General features: G+C 48.5%; 1 protein-coding gene and 1 long non-coding RNA gene across 2 annotated transcripts; both read left to right on the forward strand.

Annotated features, from left to right (window-relative positions):
• Nucleotides 1–919: 919 nt before the first annotated feature.
• On the forward strand, nucleotides 920–3,512 carry LOC134427886 (uncharacterized). Its single transcript, XR_010030256.1, has 3 exons — nucleotides 920–968; nucleotides 2,711–2,777; nucleotides 3,462–3,512. It is a non-coding gene; the product is annotated as an uncharacterized LOC134427886 (long non-coding RNA).
• Nucleotides 3,513–5,062: 1,550 nt separating this feature from the next.
• Nucleotides 5,063–9,610, forward strand: LOC134427942 (serine/threonine-protein kinase PAK 1-like). Its single transcript, XM_063174149.1, has 5 exons — nucleotides 5,063–5,176; nucleotides 5,877–5,976; nucleotides 6,378–6,574; nucleotides 7,908–8,045; nucleotides 9,427–9,610. The coding sequence occupies exons 1-5, from the start codon at nucleotides 5,099–5,101 to the stop codon at nucleotides 9,517–9,519; spliced, it is 606 nt and encodes a 201-aa protein (XP_063030219.1). The 5' UTR covers nucleotides 5,063–5,098; the 3' UTR covers nucleotides 9,520–9,610.
• Nucleotides 9,611–19,799: the final 10,189 nt, after the last annotated feature.

A 19,799-nucleotide genomic window follows, 5' to 3' on the forward strand; every position in this document is an offset into this window, starting at 1 on the left:
GACATCATGGCAGTGAAGAGAAAGAACAAGGAAGACATGGGAAGAATTCAAGAGGAGAATCTCCATCAGCAGAGAGGCAATCATCAAAACCAGGTGAATGAAAGAGTGGCAGCCACTCCACTCATGAAATGTCCTCTCTTTTGTTTATTAGAGAACATGAAGGAACAGCTGGATGCAGAGCTTCAGACAGCTCCCAGTATGATCAAGGCAAGGCATAAGCAGCTGGAGGAAGAAATGAAAATCATCCGAGAGAAACTTAATTGCTTCCGTCAGTCTCTGCAAAACCAAGTGAGTGAAAGAGGGATGCAGCCACTGCAGTCACCAATCTGGTGGTTTCTGCCCTTCTTGCCTTTCCAGTGCAGAGCAGCAGGGAGTGGGGCCATGCCTCTGAGTGCCATGCTGCTGTAGTGTGTGTATCACAGTCACTCTGAAGGACATTTCCCGGTGTGCTGAATCTCCATGTCTGCCCTGGACAGTGAAACTTGTCCTTTGGCCTTTTGGCCAGCAGTCATCCAAATTGATTCCTGCTGGCCTGTTCCTGCTCTCCTTTTTTCTTGAGGTGTTTTTACAGTGGAACTTGGTGACCCAGATGGAGGATTGAAACAAGCTGTTGTATCCCCTGTCAGTCTGTTCTTTGCCTTTCCTCACAGTCGATGACTCCTGGCTGACAGGGACAAGCTGTAGTGTCTGACTGCTTTGTTCTGTTTGACTTGAGGTGCAAGTGTTGACATCTCACCGGGCAGCCTGCGAAGACTTGCAGGGAATGTGTGGCAATGAAGAACCCCAAGTGAGGAGTGAGGCACAGGAACTGTGCCCACCAGAAATGCTCCAGGTCCAGCACATCATGGGCTCTGAACCTGCTGCTGCAGCAGCATCACCTGGAGGAAGCCCTTCTGTGAAACCTGGGAACTCAGGCTGGGGCACATCCTGGGAACAGGAGATTGAGGAGGAGTACCTGGAGCTGCTGGGTACGTCTGGGGTGTTTCTTATCTGAGGGACAGTGTGTTGTGTGCAGGTGTCAGCAGAGCTGTACCCAATGCTCCTCCTGAGCTCGGTGTCACAGGGCCATTTAGGACTCCCCAGAGGCAGTGCTGTGCTGCGAGGCAGCGAGAGAGCTCTGGGTGTTCCTGCTGCCTCTGAGGGCACCTGGGACTGGCTTGGGTTTGCCTGAGCTTCCCTCTCTGCTAAAGGCTGAAGCAGGGATTGTTCTTGGATCAGCAGAAGGCTGTGACCTAGCAAATGATCTAGGCAAGTCCTGTGTGCTAGTGGCCAAACTGAACAGAATTTTTAGCTTCCTAAATTCTCCTTAGACTCCTGACTTGCAACCAGCCATCACAGCAAAAAAACTTCACAGAAATGGACTGACTTTGGAGTTTTGTCTTTTTGGTTGGGGATTTTTTTTGGGGGGGGGTGGGGTGGGATTGCTTTTCTGTTGTTCATTTTTGGTGGGGCTTTTTTGTTGTGTTTTTCTCCATCCTGAAGGAGCCCTTCTACCCCACCTTTTACTGATGTCATTTTTATGACTGTTACTGTTACCACTACTACATCTACAGTTTATTTTCATGAGAATGCTATATTTTTGTCAATAAGAGAATGCTATCTTTTTGTCAATAAGAACTACTTTGAAAGAACATCAGGTTACAGGACAAATAGAGAGCACAAGGAATTTTCCATGTGACGCCAAAGAAAAAACAGAGACTTTGATAACAAACTTTATTTAATCTTCTAGTTTTATGCTTATCAAGATGTGTCCAGGAGACACATCCAAGTGGTGTGATCAGATAAAACTGTACTACAGGCATTTCTCAGGAGAGAGCCTCCAGCCCAGCCATGGTATATCCCTCAGATCCATGGCACTTTTCCATACCTGATTCCCACTCTTTCCCATGACTGTTTGAATCCTACCCATTGGCCCTGGCCTGGCTCAGATCAGTCTCTAGGAAAACACATCAAGCCCTTTGTGATTCTGCAGCACAACCCAATGAATCTGCTTCTTGCCCGTAACAGCTGCCAGTGCTGTGCTCTCAGATAAGAGACTTGGTGGGGCTGAGACCAGAGCCCAGTGGATTCTGTGTGTGTGCCATCACCTGTTGGGACAAAAAGGGCACTGATCTGTGCCTCGGTGTGGCTGATCTCAAAGCCCATCCTGTTGTGTCCTGAATGGGGGCAACAGCTTGTCTGGGGCTCAGGCTCACTCTGGCTTCTTCCCATCAGTGCCTGTCAGTGCTCATGCTGGGGCTTTGCCAGCCTTGTTGTGGTCGCTGCCCTGTCCCTGAGGGTGGAGGGACTGCAGAGGCTGGAGCCTTCCTTAGCTGGGAGAGGGGCATCTTTGAGCTCAGCCTGCTCACAAACAGGTCAGGGTCCTGATGCTGAAAGCCCCGTCAGGATCGGTTACAGCTGGAGCTGCTCTGGTTTACAAATGGGAAGGCATTCCTTTGGCAAACTGCTGAAAGGTGGGGAAGATGTCCTCCTCTCCTGGGGTTGTATGTCCCTGTGCTTTGTTTCCTGTCAAGAGAACTCTTCAAAAGACTGTACAAATCAGTCTCTGTGCTGGCCACCTGTGCTGCAGGGCTGTCTGCCTGGTTGTGGTTGTTGTTACCCAGCCGACCACAAAGGGCTCAGAGCTCCAGGCGCTGGAGCTGCCTTTTGTATCTCCTGGAAGCTGGGATCTCTGCTTTAAAGTCAGCATCTTGCATTCTGTTTCCCTCAGGGAGAATGGTGAACACCACTGAAAATCCCCTGATGAAATACACACATCTGAATTATATTGGCAGCGGGTGAGTCCAACAGCAGTTACTCCTGCACAACCGTGGGCCAGGTGTTTTTGGGGTAGAATGTCTATCCAGCGTGAAGTCAGGCCAGCTGCAAAGATGATCACACACTGGGGAGAGATCGTCCCATCTCTCAATGCTGCTCAGAATTTGTGAGTGGGCTCAGAAGGCATTGTCAGAGATGCCTTGCTACCGAGGTCTTTCCTGCATCAAGGAACAGGACCTGGAAGGTCTCCTTGTCTCTCAAGTGTGGGACAGCTCTGTGTTAATTTCTTTAGCATTTTTTGTGTGTCTCAAAATCATACTGGCACACTAATGAAAAGAGAAGAAACTTGCTTGCCGGAAAGAGCAACCTATGCCCTATCAAAGCTGTGAGATAACAGTTCCCAGGAACAATTCTTGCCCCTGGTTTGAAGAGGGAAATACTCTGTGGTCAGGATAGGAACCACACTGTTTAGACAGTGAAACCCAAGAGGAAAGACTAAACTCCCTTTAGAAATTGGACCCCAGTGCTTCAGGAACAGGCCCAGTGCCCATGCACTTGAGAGGAAAATGCATCATCTCCCTTCTGGCAGAGCCCTCCTGCATCCTGCAGGTTTTGACACTTCCAGCAGAGATCTCCTGTGTGGGCTGGCTTTCACTGCAAGATCTAAACAGCTTCTCCTTTCTCTGCTTCTGTTTTTTTTCTAGGACTTTTGGAGATGTTTACAGAGCACTCGACAGTGCCACAGGAGGAGAGGTAAATGTCACCAGCCCCTGCAGGCTCTGCTGCACTCGAGGGCTTTCCCCTCTGGTGTGAGCTGTGGCTGGAGCTTTGGGCAGAGCTGTGCTGAAAAGGCACAAGAAGCACAGACTGGTGCCAGCCCACAGAACACATTTGGGACTTTGTCCTCCTCAGCTGCCGGAAGGAAGGCACGGAGGGCAGCGGTTCCTTTCAGAGAAGGACGCGCTCACTCGCTCTCCATTGCTAAAACAAAGGTGGTGCCTGCGAGCACCTCACTGCTCTTTGGGGCTACAGCTTCAGAGTCCTGAATTCTCATTTCTGGCTGCCAGCAAATCCATCTGAAAGTTACTGGTAGTTCCTTAGCCACCTGCAGTGCTGCACTTGGGAACTGCACGTAGGGAGAGATCTGCAAGGCGTCCCTGAAAGCCCTAAGCCCTGCCCATATCACAAGATGTATCCACAGAGTATTAAGGCATGGATTCCTTCTTCTGAGTCCCAAACAAAGCAGCAGAGAGTGCGGTCAGAGGTTTGTGGGTGATAACTGAGACGCCGTTGTTCCCAAGTGGTCAAGGAAAAATGTCAGTGGCCCCACGTGTCCTGTAACTGGCTCCCAAGGGAGCAGAGAAATGGGCTGTTGGAATGTCAGTTCCTGATTACTGCAGTGCCTAATCACAAGGCAGTTTGGCACAGCTCAGCTGTGTCATTGCAAAATCACTCGCTCCACGTGCCTTGTGGTCTCGTGCCACCAACCCCTCAAGTTACTGATTTTCAATGTCATTTTAGGTGGCAATAAAAAAAATAAATCTTCAAGGAGTGAGGAGGAAGGAGCTAACCTTTAATGAAATAACGATCATGAAGAGGTATAGGAGTCCCAATGTTGTGAATTATTTAGACAGGTGAGAGGTCATGGTCTTATCCCATGGATGTGTGTTTACATAAAGCAAACGTGAGAGGTTAAAAACCCTCTTTGGTCAGTGGCAGCAAGTAAAGCTGTTAATTTTTATTTATTCATATTTCTCTACTCATCTCCAATGGATGAGAAGAGAGTGCATCTTGTCTGCATGAGTCTTCCCTGGCACACCTAGTTTGATAATTACTCCAAAATTATTCAAAACCTGGATCAGCTGTATCTTCCTAACTCAATAGCCTCAAAGTTCACTGCCTCCACATTTATTTGGGATTGATTTTTTCAAGTTTCTTAAGTGCAGATGAACCATCCTAAAGTAGATTTCCCTTGGATTGTTGCCCCTCTTTGCCATTGCTATGCATGCCAGGAAGACTAGGTGCTTATTTTCAGAAACACCATGCCTGGCATGTTTTTTATCTGGGCTGTTTCTAAACTGCACTTTTCATTTGCTGCCCATCTAAGACATCTCCTTTTTCACAGATGTGTCTTTCTCTATGAGACACTGCACAGATTGCAAATAATGCACAGCCAAGAGGGAATGTCTATTCCTTTGATTCTGTCCTTGTCACAAAGGCATCTGGAAATAAGAAACCTGGAAGCAAAAAACCAATGTAGCCATGCATGTTCATCTTTACCCCCTTGTTTCCTTCTTTCAGCTACCTTCTGGGCGAGGAACTCTTGCTGGTTATAGAGTACATGGATGGAGGTGTCCTGAGCGACATCGTCAGCCAGACCTGCCTGTCTGAAGATGAGATGGCAGCCATCAGTCGGGAGGTCAGCAATGCCATCTGTGTTTCCAAGGGCTTGGGCAGGATTGTCTGGGAAACAGGGGCTCAGAACAGGAGAGGTTTCCTGTGCCGAGCTTTGTTTCTGTGTTGCTGGTATGCTATGGGCAAGTAAAAGCATCTCAAGTGAAAGGCCTGCCAGTGCCCCTGCACTCCCTGTACTCAGTGCCAGTACTCTTATCTCCTGCTGTAGTATTCTCGCTCTGTCTCTTGTATTTGTAGTTGCTGTTCTCCACCTTGCCTCTCTAAATGTTTGCCTGGAGTCTGTCTTCACTGCATTCCTTGCCTGTAAAAGCAAAGGTGCTGGTGGCAGGATTTGAAACAAAGAGCAAAGAAAGAAGAGAGAGACTCGTTTCTCTCAGTGCTCAGCTAAAAAGGATAGGAGTGCAGCCAGAATGCTCTTTGCTTCTGAGCACATGCGCTGCAGCAGGAGTCATCCTGGCTGCTTGGCAGGGGACAGCCTACCACAGCAGGTGCTGTTGCTCTTTCCAAAGCTGACGTGCCTTTCCTCAGAAAGGTCCTGCTCTGCAAGTGTTGGAGCAGCAAGCTCTTCCTCTCAGTGGCCATGACTGTTCTGCCATTACTCCCCATTCCCCTGGAGAGGGATCTTTTAGATTCTTTGTTTCCCTTCTTGTGTGATGAAATCACATCACTCATTTTTGCCCTTCTGTTTCTGTTTTCTTGCTCAGTGCCTGCAAGGACTGGATTTTCTTCATGCAAACGATGTGATCCATCGAGACGTGAAGAGTGACAACATCCTTCTCAGAACGGACGGTTCTGTCAAACTGGGTCAGTATATTCTTGGTCAGGTGCAGCTCTCCAGGGATGTGGGTGTGGGGCTGCTTGGCGTGACTGCCAGCTCCCCAAAAATGGTGCTGGTGGCAGTGCAGGGACCCCTGCTGCGAGCTGAGGGCACAGTTGCAACGTGCACAGAGGTAGAAGGAGCCACAAGCAGTCAAGAGTGGCCTTGCTCTGTGTGGGTCCCTTCCAGAGGGAGGGAGTTACAAGTCTAAAGTTTCCAAAGAACAAAAGCCACTGCTGGAGGCAGTGTAAAACATGGTGGGATTTTTAAAGTCGCCAATGCCAGGAGATTCAACAGAGCAATTTTAAACTTCTACTGGGGAATTCTTTTGCTTGCTTTCCTAATTGCACAGAATTCAGATAAAACCAGTATTTTGTTTTCTCCTCAGCTGATTTTGGCCTCGCTACTCAGCTCAGCCCTGAGCAGAGCAGACGGTGCTCGGTAACCGGGACTCCTTGGTGGATGGCGCCTGAAGTGGTGACAGGTCAACCATATGGCCCCAAAGTGGACATATGGTCTTTTGGAATTGTGGGAATTGAAATGATAGAACAAGAACCTCCTTACTTGGGCGAAAGTTCTGGCACGGTAAGGAGCAAATACTCACTGATCCCACTGTCTTTCTCACCTCTCCCATGTCCTGTGTGCCACTGGACAAAATCCCATTGCCATCTGCTGGAACTACTTCCACCAAGGTCCCCTCCTACAAATGTCCCTGCAACACATCAGCATCTGCTGTACTTTTGCTTGCATCAGTGGGGGAACTCAAGCCTTACCACATGCAAACAAACTCCAAACAAACTCCATTCTCACTCAACACTTTCCTTTGGGTTAGTGGTTCCAGTTCTTTTGTCTGTGTAGATGGCCTTAATAACAGGGAAAAAGCATCTTAAAAGTGTTGTTATCTTTCCAGAAATGAAGGAAGGAAACCCAAACCCAACAAAGTTTCTAAAACCGTGGTCTTTAGAGAGGAACCTAACCCTGTGTGCAGTTTCTTCTCACTGGAAAACATGGGCATGAGGGTGTAATGCACAGAGTCTCTTCTGCTTCTTGTGCAGTGCTGCTGAAACACTCAGTGACCGTGTTTCTCTCCTAGCCCAAGCAACATTCTGCACGTCACCAAGCCAGAGCCTGGTGATGTGGAGAGCCTGCCAAAACCTCCTGTTTGTTTCCTGGCACTTTCTGGCATGGGCCTACCATTAATGCGTTGACTTGAGCAGCCAAATGACTAGAGGGTGTCCATAGGGATGGAACCTCTCCTTCTTCTGACCTAGACAATTTTTCTTTGGCTGCAAAAATGGGAAGCTGAAATTTTCAGACTGCTGAGAGACAGAGCTTCAAGTGGCTCCTGTGTGCCCAAGCAGGCATTTTCATCCCAATACATTTGTGCAGGCATCTTAATGTGTCTGTGTTGAAGAGGAGATTGTAAATGTTTGTTTCCCTACCTGGGTATTAACTGATGGATTTCCTTTCTTTTCTTCCAATTCCCATTGTTTTCAAGAACAGCACAAAAAGCTGGATGAGTTTTGTTCTAGGGCACGTGCGCTTAAAGGACCAACAAGCACTGCAGAGATGCCTTTCATGTAGTAACCCTTGAAATTAGTTAGTATAGCAAAGTCCCTCTTCCAAAAACCATCTCAAGCTGGCATGAATCCTCAGAGAAGCAAATGTCCTTTTGCTGATGTAGTTCCCACTAACTAGGTCAGGCAATGAAATCAGCTGCCAAGGCAAGATCTGCAGGATGGTGGAAAAGCTGTGGCTGCATCGGGGTTTGGGTTTATGGTTGGTAAAGGAAAGTCATCTCTGGGTCTGTGCCAGGGCAGAAACTGCCACTGAAGAACAGAGGTTAAACAAAGGGATCTGGGAGAGCCTTAGAGATGTGAAAGCAGGAGGTGGAGCCTGGTGTCTCCTTTCTCTCCAGGCTACATACCTGATAGCCACAGTAGGGACTCCACAGCTGCGGCAGCCCAAGCTCCTCTCGGCTTTGCTGCGTGACTTCCTGAGCTGCTGCCTGCAGACAGACGAGGAGCAGCGCTGGTCTGCCAAGGAGCTCCTGCAGGTAAAATGTGAAGGGGCTGCAGGTGAAACAGGCTCTGAGGGATGGGCTCCTCCTCCACTCAAGCCCAAGGCAGCAGATGAGCCCCCTTCCTCCTCACCTCCACTCTTGCTGCTCTTCAAATGAAAATGGTGAGGAATCCTAGACTGGCCTGGGCTGGCAGGGCCCTGTAAATGTCCTCTGGTGCAAGTGTCCTGCAGTGAGCAGGGACATCTTTAAAGAGATCAGGTTGCTCAGAGCCCGTTGCCACCGGAGCCGGAATGGTTGCAGGGATGGGGCACCTACAAGCTCTTGGGGCAAGCTGTGCCAGGGTGGCACCATGCTCCGAGCAAACAAGTTCTTCCTTAGACCTACTCTGATTAGATGCCCTTAGTGTTTAAAAATATTTGTCCATATCCTATTGTAACTGGCCCTGTTAAAAAAGATGTCCCCCACTTTCTTCAAAGCCACTGTGAAGTCTTGGAAAGTGGCAATAAAGTCTCCCTGGGGCCTGTCCTTCACAAAACTGAATAACTCCAGCTCCCTCTGCATTTCCTGTGAGGAGAGGTGCTCTGTCCTCTGACTTTGTCTGTTGCCCTCTTTTGTGATTTGGTGGAGTGTTCAGCTTTATCTAATGGCAAAAGAATTGAAGTAGAGCAATGCAGGGTACAGAGACATGAAATGGTGGTGGAGGAACCCAAGGAAGCCAGTCCCAGCCTAGGGGTCAGAGATTTGGCTGTGGGCAGGAGGGGCTGTGGGGGGCTCACTGTGAGCCTCTGAGGGGCCCTGGTTGGTGCCTCCCAACCCACCCTCAGAGGTTTCTGCCATGCAAACAGGGACAGCTGGGAGGGACTTGTCCCAGCACCATCTGCTGCCTGGCACGCTCAAGCAGACGGGAACTGTGCCAGGGTTACTGGCAGGTTGTGTGGCAGAGAGGGAACTGCAGGGCCCAGTGCCACTGGGCTGGCCCTCCTGGGAAGGAAGGTGCCATCCAGCACACGAGGGGCAGGGCATGGAAAGGCAGACACTGCTTTCTGTCCCTGTGGGAATCAGCACAGTGCCTGTCTTTCAAAGGCAGGGACCTATGTGAGTCATTGGAGTTTCCTGAAAGCAAGAAAACCCCGGGACAGAAAGCACCATTTCTAGAGCGCTGGCAGGGCAAAAATCCCAGCATGATGAAGACATCACAATAAACAGATGAGTGGGATTCTGGGTCAGGTTTGCCTGTGATGGCAAGGTCTTGCACATTGGGGATGACTGGGGAGCAGATGGTCCCATTGCTGCTCTTTCTGGGTCTTTCCAGGAACTTGATGTATCCCGATTGAGTCCCTGAAGCAATGAGCTTGGAAAGTAATGGTTCACTGTTCTTTGTTGTTTTTTTTTTTTTTTTTTTCCCGGTGGACAGCATCCATTTGTAACTTCAGCCAAGCCACCATTCATCCTGGCACAAGTCATCAACTCAGTGAAGAAGACGAATAACCCTAACCCTAAACTCTAAACCTAAAACCTAACCCTAACCTTAAATGCTAACCCAAACCCTAACCCTATCCCTATCTCTATCCCTTACCCTTTCCCTTACCCTTTCTCTAACCCCAACCCTAAGCCTAAGCTAAAGCCTATATCTAAACCCAAACCTGAACCTAAGTCTAAGTCTAAGCCTAAGCCTAAGCCTAAGCCTAAACCTACGCCTAAGCCTAACCCTAACTCTAGGTGACGAGAACATAGCAATCATGTCAAGATGTTATCTCTGTTACCAATTTAGAGTAGGATTGTAGAGTAGGGTTGCTAAAGAGATTTGTAGCATAGAATTATAGATTAGAGATGTAATTAATAAAGTTTCTGGAACATCAACTCACTTGGAAGATTCTCCTCCTTCTGACCCCTTCAGAAAATTCAACATTTTTTTCTGAATTACCAATTGTTTTTTATTGGTACTAAGTCACACATATGGCTTTTTTTGTATGGTTTCATAAGTGAGGAGGGCTCTTCTTCATTCATCCTCTCCAGACCGCACTGCCTTTGGAATATGACCCACAGGCTGGTTATGGCACAGCTGTGGTATTTCTAGTTGAGGCAGAAAGGGCAATGGCATTTGAAGGCAAAACCAAAGAAAGAATGAGGCAGCCCAAACATCGTTTGCAGATGCAGGCCTTCAGCTGTGACTGGAGAGCAATGTGGTTCCTGCCACTTGGATTTGTATCCCTAAATGCAATAATCTCTTTGGCTGGAGGAGAGCCTTGCTCAAGTGAGAAAGCAGAAAGATCAGAGAGGGTGCTCGGGAAGGTCTCCTGTGGCGCAGAGCTGTCAGCGCCTGTGAGGTGAGAGCGGGCCCGGCCTTGCCCGGGCTGGAGCCCCAGCAGAGCCCCGGCAGAGGCCGGAGCAGCCTGAGCCCCGGCAGAGGCAGGCTGGAAGGAGGCCCTTGGAGCTGCAAGAGGCAGCAGCCGGGCCCTGGGTGCCTCTTGCTGGGAGCGGGCGAATCCTCCGCTCTCAGAGCCCAGGTGGCAGCTGGCTGCTGCCGAGGGGAAGCGCAGCCGTGCTGGGCACAGCCCGGCCTGGAGGCCATGGCCATCTGGAGTGTGCCCAGGAGCAGAGAAAGGCCAAGGGCAGCCGCGGGCCGCTGGGCTGGCTGAGGATTCCTCCTCTTCTGCCGGCTGCCCTGCAACTCCTGGCAAAGGCCAGCAGTGTGTGCAGCACTCTGGGCACCGGGGCAGGGAGCCGGGCTGCTCGGCAGGCTGGAGCACAGGGCAGCTCCTTCAGGCCCGGCACTTGTGCCAGGGAAGTGAGGCCAGCGTGAGGCAGGGACAGCTTGGCAGGGCCCATCTGCAGGAGCCAGCGCCTCACGCAGCTCTGGGAGGAAGCGCCTGCAACCCTGCAGTTCTGCACTGAGCCAGAGCAAAGGTATGAGATGCAGAGTGTTTGGCAGAAATATTCAGGCCCACCAGGCCAGCCTGCTTTGTGCTCTGTGGTGCACAGCAAGCGCTGTGCAATGCAGCTCTGAGCTGCTGGGAGAGAGGCAGTCGGGGATGTGCCTGAGGTGAGTCAAGGGCTTAGCTGAAAGTGTAATGAGGAAAATTGAAAAGTGCAGATGGGTCAAGGGCCCAGCTGGGAAGAGAATTGGGATAGTAGAAGATTGCATATTTTAGTTAAGATTTTAAAATGAGGTAAGAAGCTAAGTTAGTAATACAGGTAGCAGAAATCATGTGCCTTAGTTAAAGAGTACCAAATATATTAGGAACATAAAGCTAGGAGTGACAGGGATAGAGGAAGCAATTGTGAAGAAGCTGAGACCATAGAAAGACCTTGCCTTAAGAATAATTGAACAGTTAGGAGAGGCTTGGACCATGAGCAGCAGGTCAAAAGGCCTTGCCAACTGGCCATGGGAGGAGAGTTCACCATGAGGAAGTCTGCTTTCTTCCTCCCATACAACCACTCCCTCATTTCAAAATCCCACTGATCCAGTTAAGGGAATACAATTGCGCAGCTGTAATAGATATTCAGCTGATAAAAATGCGAAGCAGGCAGGTAATAATTATGTATTATGGGTCCTTAGAAACCTAAAGTAAAACCTTTTCTGTAGAAATAGAGAGCAGGAGTCTGCAACTCCTTGCACGTGTCTCTGGGAACTAGTTCACATGTGACCAGGGCTGCAATAAATACCCTTCTTTTCTACTATAATTAGTTGAAGAGTCATCTGTCCGTGCTTCAAGGGTTATGCTGGAGTAGTGAACTGATTTGGATGGGAGCAGAAGAGTTTCAGCAGGCAAGTTTTGGAAGAGATGGAAGGCTCTTGTGACTGAAGGGAAAGCCATTTGGAATGGAGAAATGATCCCAAAGTCCATCCAGTTGTATCTTTGTGTCTGAATTGAAATCAGAATGATTATAGATAGCTTCATGCAATTTGTCTGCAAATTTATCAAAGTCTTCATTCTTTCTTTGACAAATCTGTGTAAAAGACATAGTGTGTAACTTATCTGGAAGTGCAAGAAATGCATTACATGCTAGTTGTTGGCTCATCTGTAAGACTTGATCAATGCTCCTAGCCTGGGCAGTGGCAGTAGCCCCGGGCCCTTTGCCAAGTAACTGTTGTGCTGTTAAACCATACAGAGGATCACCCTGCACTCTAGCTCTTGCAGCTTCTTGAGCACACTTTTCCTCCCAGCTTTTATGAAACATCACCTGCTGATAGGGTGGCATTCTAAGTCTTATTAGGGTATGCACATCAGCTGGAATTAATGCGTTAGATGGAAAAATATACTGCAGAAGTGACTGTGCAAGTTGGCATTTTCAACCAAATTGAGAAAATGCAGCTCACATCTTTTCTAAAATCTTCCAATCGAAAGGTTCTCAAACTCTACTTGCAGCATTAGTTACTACAAGAAAAGCTTCTACATCATTGGAGAGAAAAGTCCCTTCTACAATAGCTTCTGCAATAACTTTTTTCTACTCTTGTTTTCCTTTGGTGGAGATAAAGCTTGGCCTGCAATTCCTCAGAAAGGATTAGGAGGACCATGCTAGTTTGGGAAATTGACACTGTTTGCCCCTAGCATTCAACAGATGCTTGACATCAGGCACAAATTCCAACGTCCAAAATGTAGTGAGCATCTATTAGTCTCAGACTGCAAGGATAATGTAGAATTGTGGAATTGGCCTTCGGTTATCCTGGCATCACTTTTTCCACCAGGATTAGCTTCATCACAGGCCCTTACATCATTCAAACGATTGGCTTGTTGGACAGGAAAACAAATGAACATTACATCTGTAATCCGGAATGAGCTTACCACTGATGTAGGTAGCATACACCACGCTGTGTTACAGGATAGGACTGCTATAAATTTTTTGTTGCTAGCACAAGGAGATGAGCGTGAAGATTTTGAAGGGATGTGTTGCATGAATCTCTCTGACCACTCTGGATCTATTGACAAGAAATTGTCATTGCTTAAGGAGAATATGAAAAAGCTCACAGTGGTTGAGAATTTTTTTGATGAGTGGCTAAAATCCTGGGGAATAACAGGCTGGCTCAAGGATTTAGTACCCTTTGGCATAATGATACTTTGTCTTCATTTTCAATTCTGCTTGTAGTGCCTTGCTGTGCAGAAAATAATTGAGCGTGCTTTTAAATCAGTCTGGCTTGTGCAAAAACAAAACCGGGGAACTGTTGAGAGTTTTTTGCAGATTGAGGAGTTCTGGCTAGACAAAGGCCATATTCAGCCGATGCACAATCCAACCTGCTTGTACTAATGGACAATGGACACATTCACAAACAATGGATAATGGACATATTCAGAAATGGGGTTGGTATATCCTTGAGAAAAATACAAGAAGAGTCATCAGGACTCAGCAAGTTTGACAGCAAGCTTGGGAAAGAAGGAAAACATTGAACCATGAATGGGCCAAAAGACAACAGCAAGATGCGTGAAAAATTAGGTGATCCAATCAGCATTCTATTTTAGATGTGTAAACAGCTAGGATTAACCAATCATGTATTAGCTAGAGACACGTGGACAGTAGAGATTTATTATTAATATAGTCTTTTTAGGGATAATAAATTTGGCTTCACTGGATCATATTGGTTGTGGTGTGATATCCCTGAACCTCCGCACCCCGCACAAGGGCAGCTGGGGAGGCCCAGCCTGGGCAGCAGCAGAAAGGAATTTCCCTGGCAGGGCAGGGCTGTGGTGCAGCACGTCCCCAGCAGGGGCCTGGAGCAGCCCAAGGCTCTGTGTGGGCCGGCAGAGGCAGGCAGGAGGCAGAGCTGTCAGCAAAGGAAGGGCCCAGCCAGGTGGGGCAGCCGGGGGATGCCGACAGCCTGCAGGGACAGAGGCGCAGGGCAGGGACACCGTGGGACAGCCTGGGCTGCACAGGGCACAGGGATGGGCAGCAGCTGCGAGACAGCCCTGCCAGAGCCAACATGGGCAGCACTTTGGCCATGGCTGCTGGGCCTGGGCCTGAGGCCACGATGGGACAAGTGACCCTTGCAGGCCTGGGGCCTCATTGCCTCCTCGTCCCTGCTCAGATGCCTGGCAGGGGCCGACATGACAAAACTAAGCTCACAGATGCTGCAAAAGCAGGGGAAAAAGTCAAGAAGGAAGACAAAACTTAGGGGGCAAGATATGAGGGACATGGCATGGACACTTCAGAAAAAAACCAAAAAAAGAAAAAAATCTTTCCCAAAGTCAAAGCCATCAAGAGGCATGGCTTGCCATCAAGGGCAGGGACATGCACCAAAGATTCCTCTATTAGTCCCCATTGAAATTGTAAGATTCCTTTTCCCTTCTCAAATGGAAATTTCATTTCCTTTCGGGAAGGGAAAAAGAATCTTGCGAATCCCAAAAGAAAGGCTTTTAAACACTCTGAAAGGTGATAGGTTCCAATGAAATTCAATTGAAAAAAGCAGAAAATCGGGAATTTTAGTGACTTCAAAAAGTAGGCTGTGAGGAAATCTGCTGCATTGCACAGGACCAAAAAATGCCAAAACTAAGCTCACAGATGTTGCATAAGCAGGGGAAAAAGTCAAGGAGGAAGACCCAACTTAGGGGGCAAGATATGAGGGACATGGTATGGACACTTCATAAAACAACCAAAAAAAAGAAAAAAATTTTCCCCAAAGTCAAAGCCATCAAAATGCAGGCAGGCCATATGCCAGCAAGTGCAGGCACATGCAGCAAACCTTGCAAAATTTGATCCCCACTGAAGGACAAGACAGAAAAGAAGGAGCTACAAACACGCTGGAATGGAGACACCATTAAAGGAATTGCAATTGGAGGAGAAAAAAAGAAAATTTGGGAAATGTACTGACTCTAAGAAAATGGCCCGGGATTATGTCAGGTGTAGTGCAAAGGACCGAAAGATGCCAAAACTAAGCTCACAGATTTTGCAAAAGCAGGGGAAAATCTCAGATAGGAAGACCCAACTTAGGGGGCAAGATATGAGGGACATTGCACGGACACTTCAGAAAACAACCAAAAAAAGAAAAAAATCTTTCCTAAAATCAAAGCCATCTAAAGGCAGGCAGGCAGGCCATCAAGGGCAGGGACATGCACCAAAGATTCCTGTATTGGTCCCCATTGAAATCGCAAGATTCCTTTTCCCTTCCCGACGAGAAATTTCATTTCCTTTTGGGAAGGGAAAAGGAATCTTGTGAATCCCAAAAGAAAGGCTTACAAACACTCTGGAAAGGAGATAGGTTCAAATGACATTCAATTGAAAAAAGCAGAAATACGGGAATTTTAGTGTCTTCAAAAAAAAGGCTGTGAGGAAATCAGCTGCATTGCAAAGGACCAAACCATGCCAAAACTAAGCTCACAGATGTTACAAAAGCAGGGGAAAAGGTCAAGTAGGACGACAAAACTTGGAGGGGAAGATATGAGGGAAATGGCACGAATACTTAAAACAACAAAAAAAAAACCAAGAAAAAATCTTTCCCAAAGTCAAAGCCATCAAAATGCAGGCAGGCCATACGCCATCAAGTGCAGGCACATGCAGCAAAGCTTGCCAAAATTGATCCCCACTGAAGGCCAAAAGAGAAAAAAGGTCTTACAAGCACGCTGGAATGGAGACACCATCAAAAAAATTTCAATTGGAGGAGAAAAAAAGAAAATTTGGGAAATGTACTGACTCTAAGAAAATGGCCTGGAATTATATCAGGTGCAGTGCAAAGGACCAAAACATGCTAAAACTAAGCTCACAGAGGTTGCAAAAGCAGGGGACAAGGTCAAGTAGGAAGAAAAACTTGGAGGGGAAGATATTAGGGACATGGCATGAATACTTAAAAAAAAAAAAAAAAACAAAAAGAAATCGTTCCAAAAGTCAAACCCTCCCAAATGCAGGCAGGCCATATGCCAGCAAGTGCAGGCACATGCAGAAAAGCTTGCCAAAATTGATCCCCACTGCAAAGAAGGACCTACAAACACGCTGGAATGGAGACACCATCAAAGGAATTGCAATTGGAAAAGAAAAAAAGAAAATTTGGGAAATTAAGTGACTCTAAGAAAATGGCCCGGGATTATATCAGGTGCAGTGCAAAGGACCAAAACATGCCAAAAGAGGGAACAAAGATGTTGCAAAAGCAGGGGAAAAAGTCAAGGAGGAAGACCCAACTTAGGGGGCAAGATATGAGGGACATGGCATGGACACTTCATAAAAAAACCAAAAAAAGAAAAAATCTTTGCCAAACTCAAAGCCATCAAAATGCAGGCAGGCCATAAGCCAGCAAGTGCAGGCACATGCAGCAAAGCTTGCCAAAATTGATCCCCACTGAAGGCCAAAACAGAAAAGAAGGACCTACAAACACGCTGGAATGGAGACACCATCAAAGGAATTGCAAGTGGAGGAGAAAAAAAGAAAACTTGGGAAATTAAGTGACTCAGAAAATGGCCCGGGATTACATCAGGTGCAGTGGAAAGGATCAAAATATGCCAAATCTAAGCTCACAGATGTTGCAAAAGCAGGGGAAAAAGTCAAGGAGGAAGACCCAACTTTGGGGGCAAGATATGAGGGACATGGCACGGACACTTCAGAAAAAAACCAAAAAAAGAAAGAAATCTTTCCCAAAGTCAAAGCCATCAAATGGAATGGCATGCCATCAAGGGCAGGGACATGCACCAAAGATTTCCTCTATTGCTTCCCATTGAAATCGCAAGATTCCTTTTCCATTCCCGTAAGGAAATTTCATTTCCGTGTGTGCTCCGCGGGCCCCGGGAGGAGCCGGGGCCAGGGCCGGGGCCGGGCTCAGGCCAGGCGGAGGCGAAGGGCGGTGATGCCGCCCCAGCCCCAGGCACTGATGCCCGCCCGCAGCGCCACCGCCAGTACGGCCAGAGCCGGGCGGAGGCGAGACCGCGGCGGGACGGCCGGGGCCGGGCACGGGGCAGCCCCGCCCGGGGCCGGGGGCGGGCCGGGGGCATGGACCGGCCTGGAAGGGGAGAGGGAGGCGGGGAGAGGGGAGGGACGCGGGGCAAGGGACCCCGAGAGAAGGGTGCCCGACAGCGGGAAAGGGAGAGAAAAAAAAAGAAAAAGTGGAAGAGGAAGTAAAAAAAAAAAGAGAAAGAGCATTCTAAATTATCTGTTTTGTCGCTGCTTCTGCCGCCACCTACCACCGCGGCTGCTGCCGCTGCCGCTGCAACTGAAGCACCGGGGCCGTTCGTCCCCGTGTCCGTTCCCCGCTCGCCCCACGAGCCCCACGTTCGAGCCCCGCGCGCCCCGGGGACAGCCCCTCTGTCTGTCCAAACACGGGAACTTTGCGGCCTTGAGCCCAGATGCAGAGCCCTGACTCCTGCACGCTGGCACAGCGATCCCCTCGCTTGCTGCTGGGCATTGTCCTTGCTGAGGGTCAAACACTGTCGGGACACTTCCCTTGGGGTAGGATTCCTACCTGACCCCAGCACTGCACTTACAGCTCCAGTGTTGCCTTCCAGTAAAAACGGGAAGGAAAACTGTGTGTGGCTCATGCTATTTTAGAGTGTCTAAAAATCACTAAGTCACCGATCTTAGAGGTGCTGTGCATCTGGAATTACTGGGATGGAGAAGTAGTGTAACATGGAAAAGGGGAGCATAGAAATAAATAGAGGAAAACATCTTGGATTGTTTCTTTCATTTCCATTTCACATCTGGAAAGCTGTTTCAGTTTTCCAGGAATCTTCTCCTGTCTGCTCTTCCCAAGAATCTCTCATGGAGAACAAGGTCAAGCTTCTGTCACAAGATTTGCCACCAGGAAATTACGCCACTGGTACAATTTTCATGATGACTGTTTGTGCTGGCTGAGGGCAAATTTTGGGAGGAAACCTCCAAAAGGGGTCCACCTAGAAAGCCAGTTCAAGCGACGTCTCCCCCTACTAGTTCAGGAAAAGACTTCCCTGGAGAAAAGTGAAAAAACCCCAGTTTATTTAACAAGTAAAGTATTCACAAGCATGAAAAATGAATATTAAATAAATATTAAATAAAACCTCTGACAGTGCTGAAGAGATGGCAAATTCAGGAAGTCCTTTTTGTGGGTTGTAGTTGGCTCCCTCGGTCTCTTCTAAGTCCCTCTGGTGCTGGAATGCAGCATCCCAGAGCTCGGTGTGCCACAGGTGTGAGCTGCCGGTGTTTGTCTGGGTTTTCAGTCCAGAGCAGGTTTAAACAGTTCCAAGAAAAAGGAAAGTCACAGTCTGAGGAACTTCTCTTCCTAAGCTAGCTAACACCACATTGCTAGACCTGGGCTGTGAAGGCATCGGGAAATTTCCAAATCTGGGCACTGGCAGTCCCAGCAAACACCAGATCTGGGTGGAGTCATTGCCAGCAACAGAAATCTGCCAGATTTGGGCTCTGCTGGCACTGAGAAATTTCCAAATCTGGGTTCTGGTTACATGAAACACAAGATGTGGGGGTGGTGGCAGACCCAGTAGCAGGAAGCTGCCTCGGTATTACTGGCGCCTGAGTGAGTCGCTGAGGATGAGAGATGGACGGTGAATCTTGTTTCTTGATCAGAAGGCTGGATTTATTGATACATGATATATAATACATTATGACTATACTAAATAGAATAAAGAGAGAGAAGTTTCAGATGCTGCTGCTAAGCTAAGAATAGAAAGAAAGAATCTGTAACAAAGTTGTGTCCAGGGACTCTGTCCCTAGCTTGTTCCTGTGATTGGCCCTTCATTATAAACATGGGAACATGAACCAATGACAGGTCAAAATAGGTGCATCCTATTGCATTTCACAGCAGCTGATAACAATTGTTTACATTCTCTTCTGGGGCCTCTGCCTTCCAGAAGAGGCAGAAATCTGAAAGAAAGGATTTCTGTGAAAAAATGTCTGCGACACCTCGGCTTTTGGATTTCTGTGCCAGCAAATTGCTGCACTTGGGCTGTGCCAGAATAGGGAAATTTCCAGATCTGGGCACTGGCAGTGCCAGCAAACAGCCCATTTCAGGCTCCAGGCTCCAGGAAGGACTGGATCTGGATGCCTTCCTCTTTTCTTTCCTTCTTTCCTTCCTTCTTTCTTGGGATCCTGCTGCCAACAAACTCCAGACTGGGCAGTGCTGGCAAGGGGAAATTGCCAGGTTTTAGCTTTCTTTGCCAGTAAATTCGGGATATGGGTGGTGCCAAAAGAGGAAAATTTCCAGATGTGGGCACTGGCAGTGCCAGTGCACACCAGATCTGAGTGGGGAATGTGCCAGCACTGGGAAATTGCCAGATGGTAATTTTCTGTGCCAGCAAATTGCTGGAATTGTGCTGTGTGCCCAGGTGGCCAAGAAGGCCAATGGCTCCTGGCCTGGATCAGGAATGGTGTGGCCAGCAGGAGCAGGGCAGGGATTCTTCCCCTGTGCTCAGCACTCCCTGGGCAGCACCTCGAGTGCTGTTTGCAGTTCTGGGGCCCCAGTTTAGGAAGGACATGGAGGGGCTGGAGTGTGTCCAGAGAAGGGCAGTAAGGTTGATGAGGGATCTGGAACACAAGAGCTGTGAGGAGCGGCTGAGGGAGCTGCTGGGGTTGTTTATCCTGGAGGAGAGGAGGCCCAGGGGAGACAAGGTGGTGTCAGGGCACGGATTGGACTTGATGATCTCCATAGCCTGTTCCACCCTTGCTGATTCTGGGATTCTCTGAAAGAATACTTGGAGCAGTTGACCGATGAGCCCTGGGCTTCCTGTTCAGAAGCTCCAGCAGCCCAGGTCCCTCAGCTTCTCCTGCCAGCCCCAAAGCCCCTCCTGTCCGTCCTGCAGAGCCTCTGCAGCTCCTCCTCACTGCCCAGAACAGGGAGCCCCAGAGCCAGACACAGCAGCCCAGATGTGCCCCCCTGCCCTGGGG

This window comes from Melospiza melodia, chromosome 21, assembly GCF_035770615.1.
Source record: "Melospiza melodia melodia isolate bMelMel2 chromosome 21, bMelMel2.pri, whole genome shotgun sequence".
Taxonomy (NCBI): domain Eukaryota; kingdom Metazoa; phylum Chordata; class Aves; order Passeriformes; family Passerellidae; genus Melospiza; species Melospiza melodia.

What these genes read in the sequence shown, in the direction of transcription:
- LOC134427942 (XM_063174149.1), top strand. Translation starts at nt 5,099, where the DNA reads ATGGATGGAGGTGTCCTGAGCGACATCGTCAGCCAGACCTGCCTGTCT. An exon ending in TGGCAGCCATCAGTCGGGAG is followed by an intron (nt 5,177 to 5,876) that starts GTCAGCAATGCC and finishes TTTCTTGCTCAG; the next exon opens with TGCCTGCAAGGACTGGATTT. An exon ending in TGGGCGAAAGTTCTGGCACG is followed by an intron (nt 6,575 to 7,907) that starts GTAAGGAGCAAA and finishes CTTTCTCTCCAG; the next exon opens with GCTACATACCTGATAGCCAC.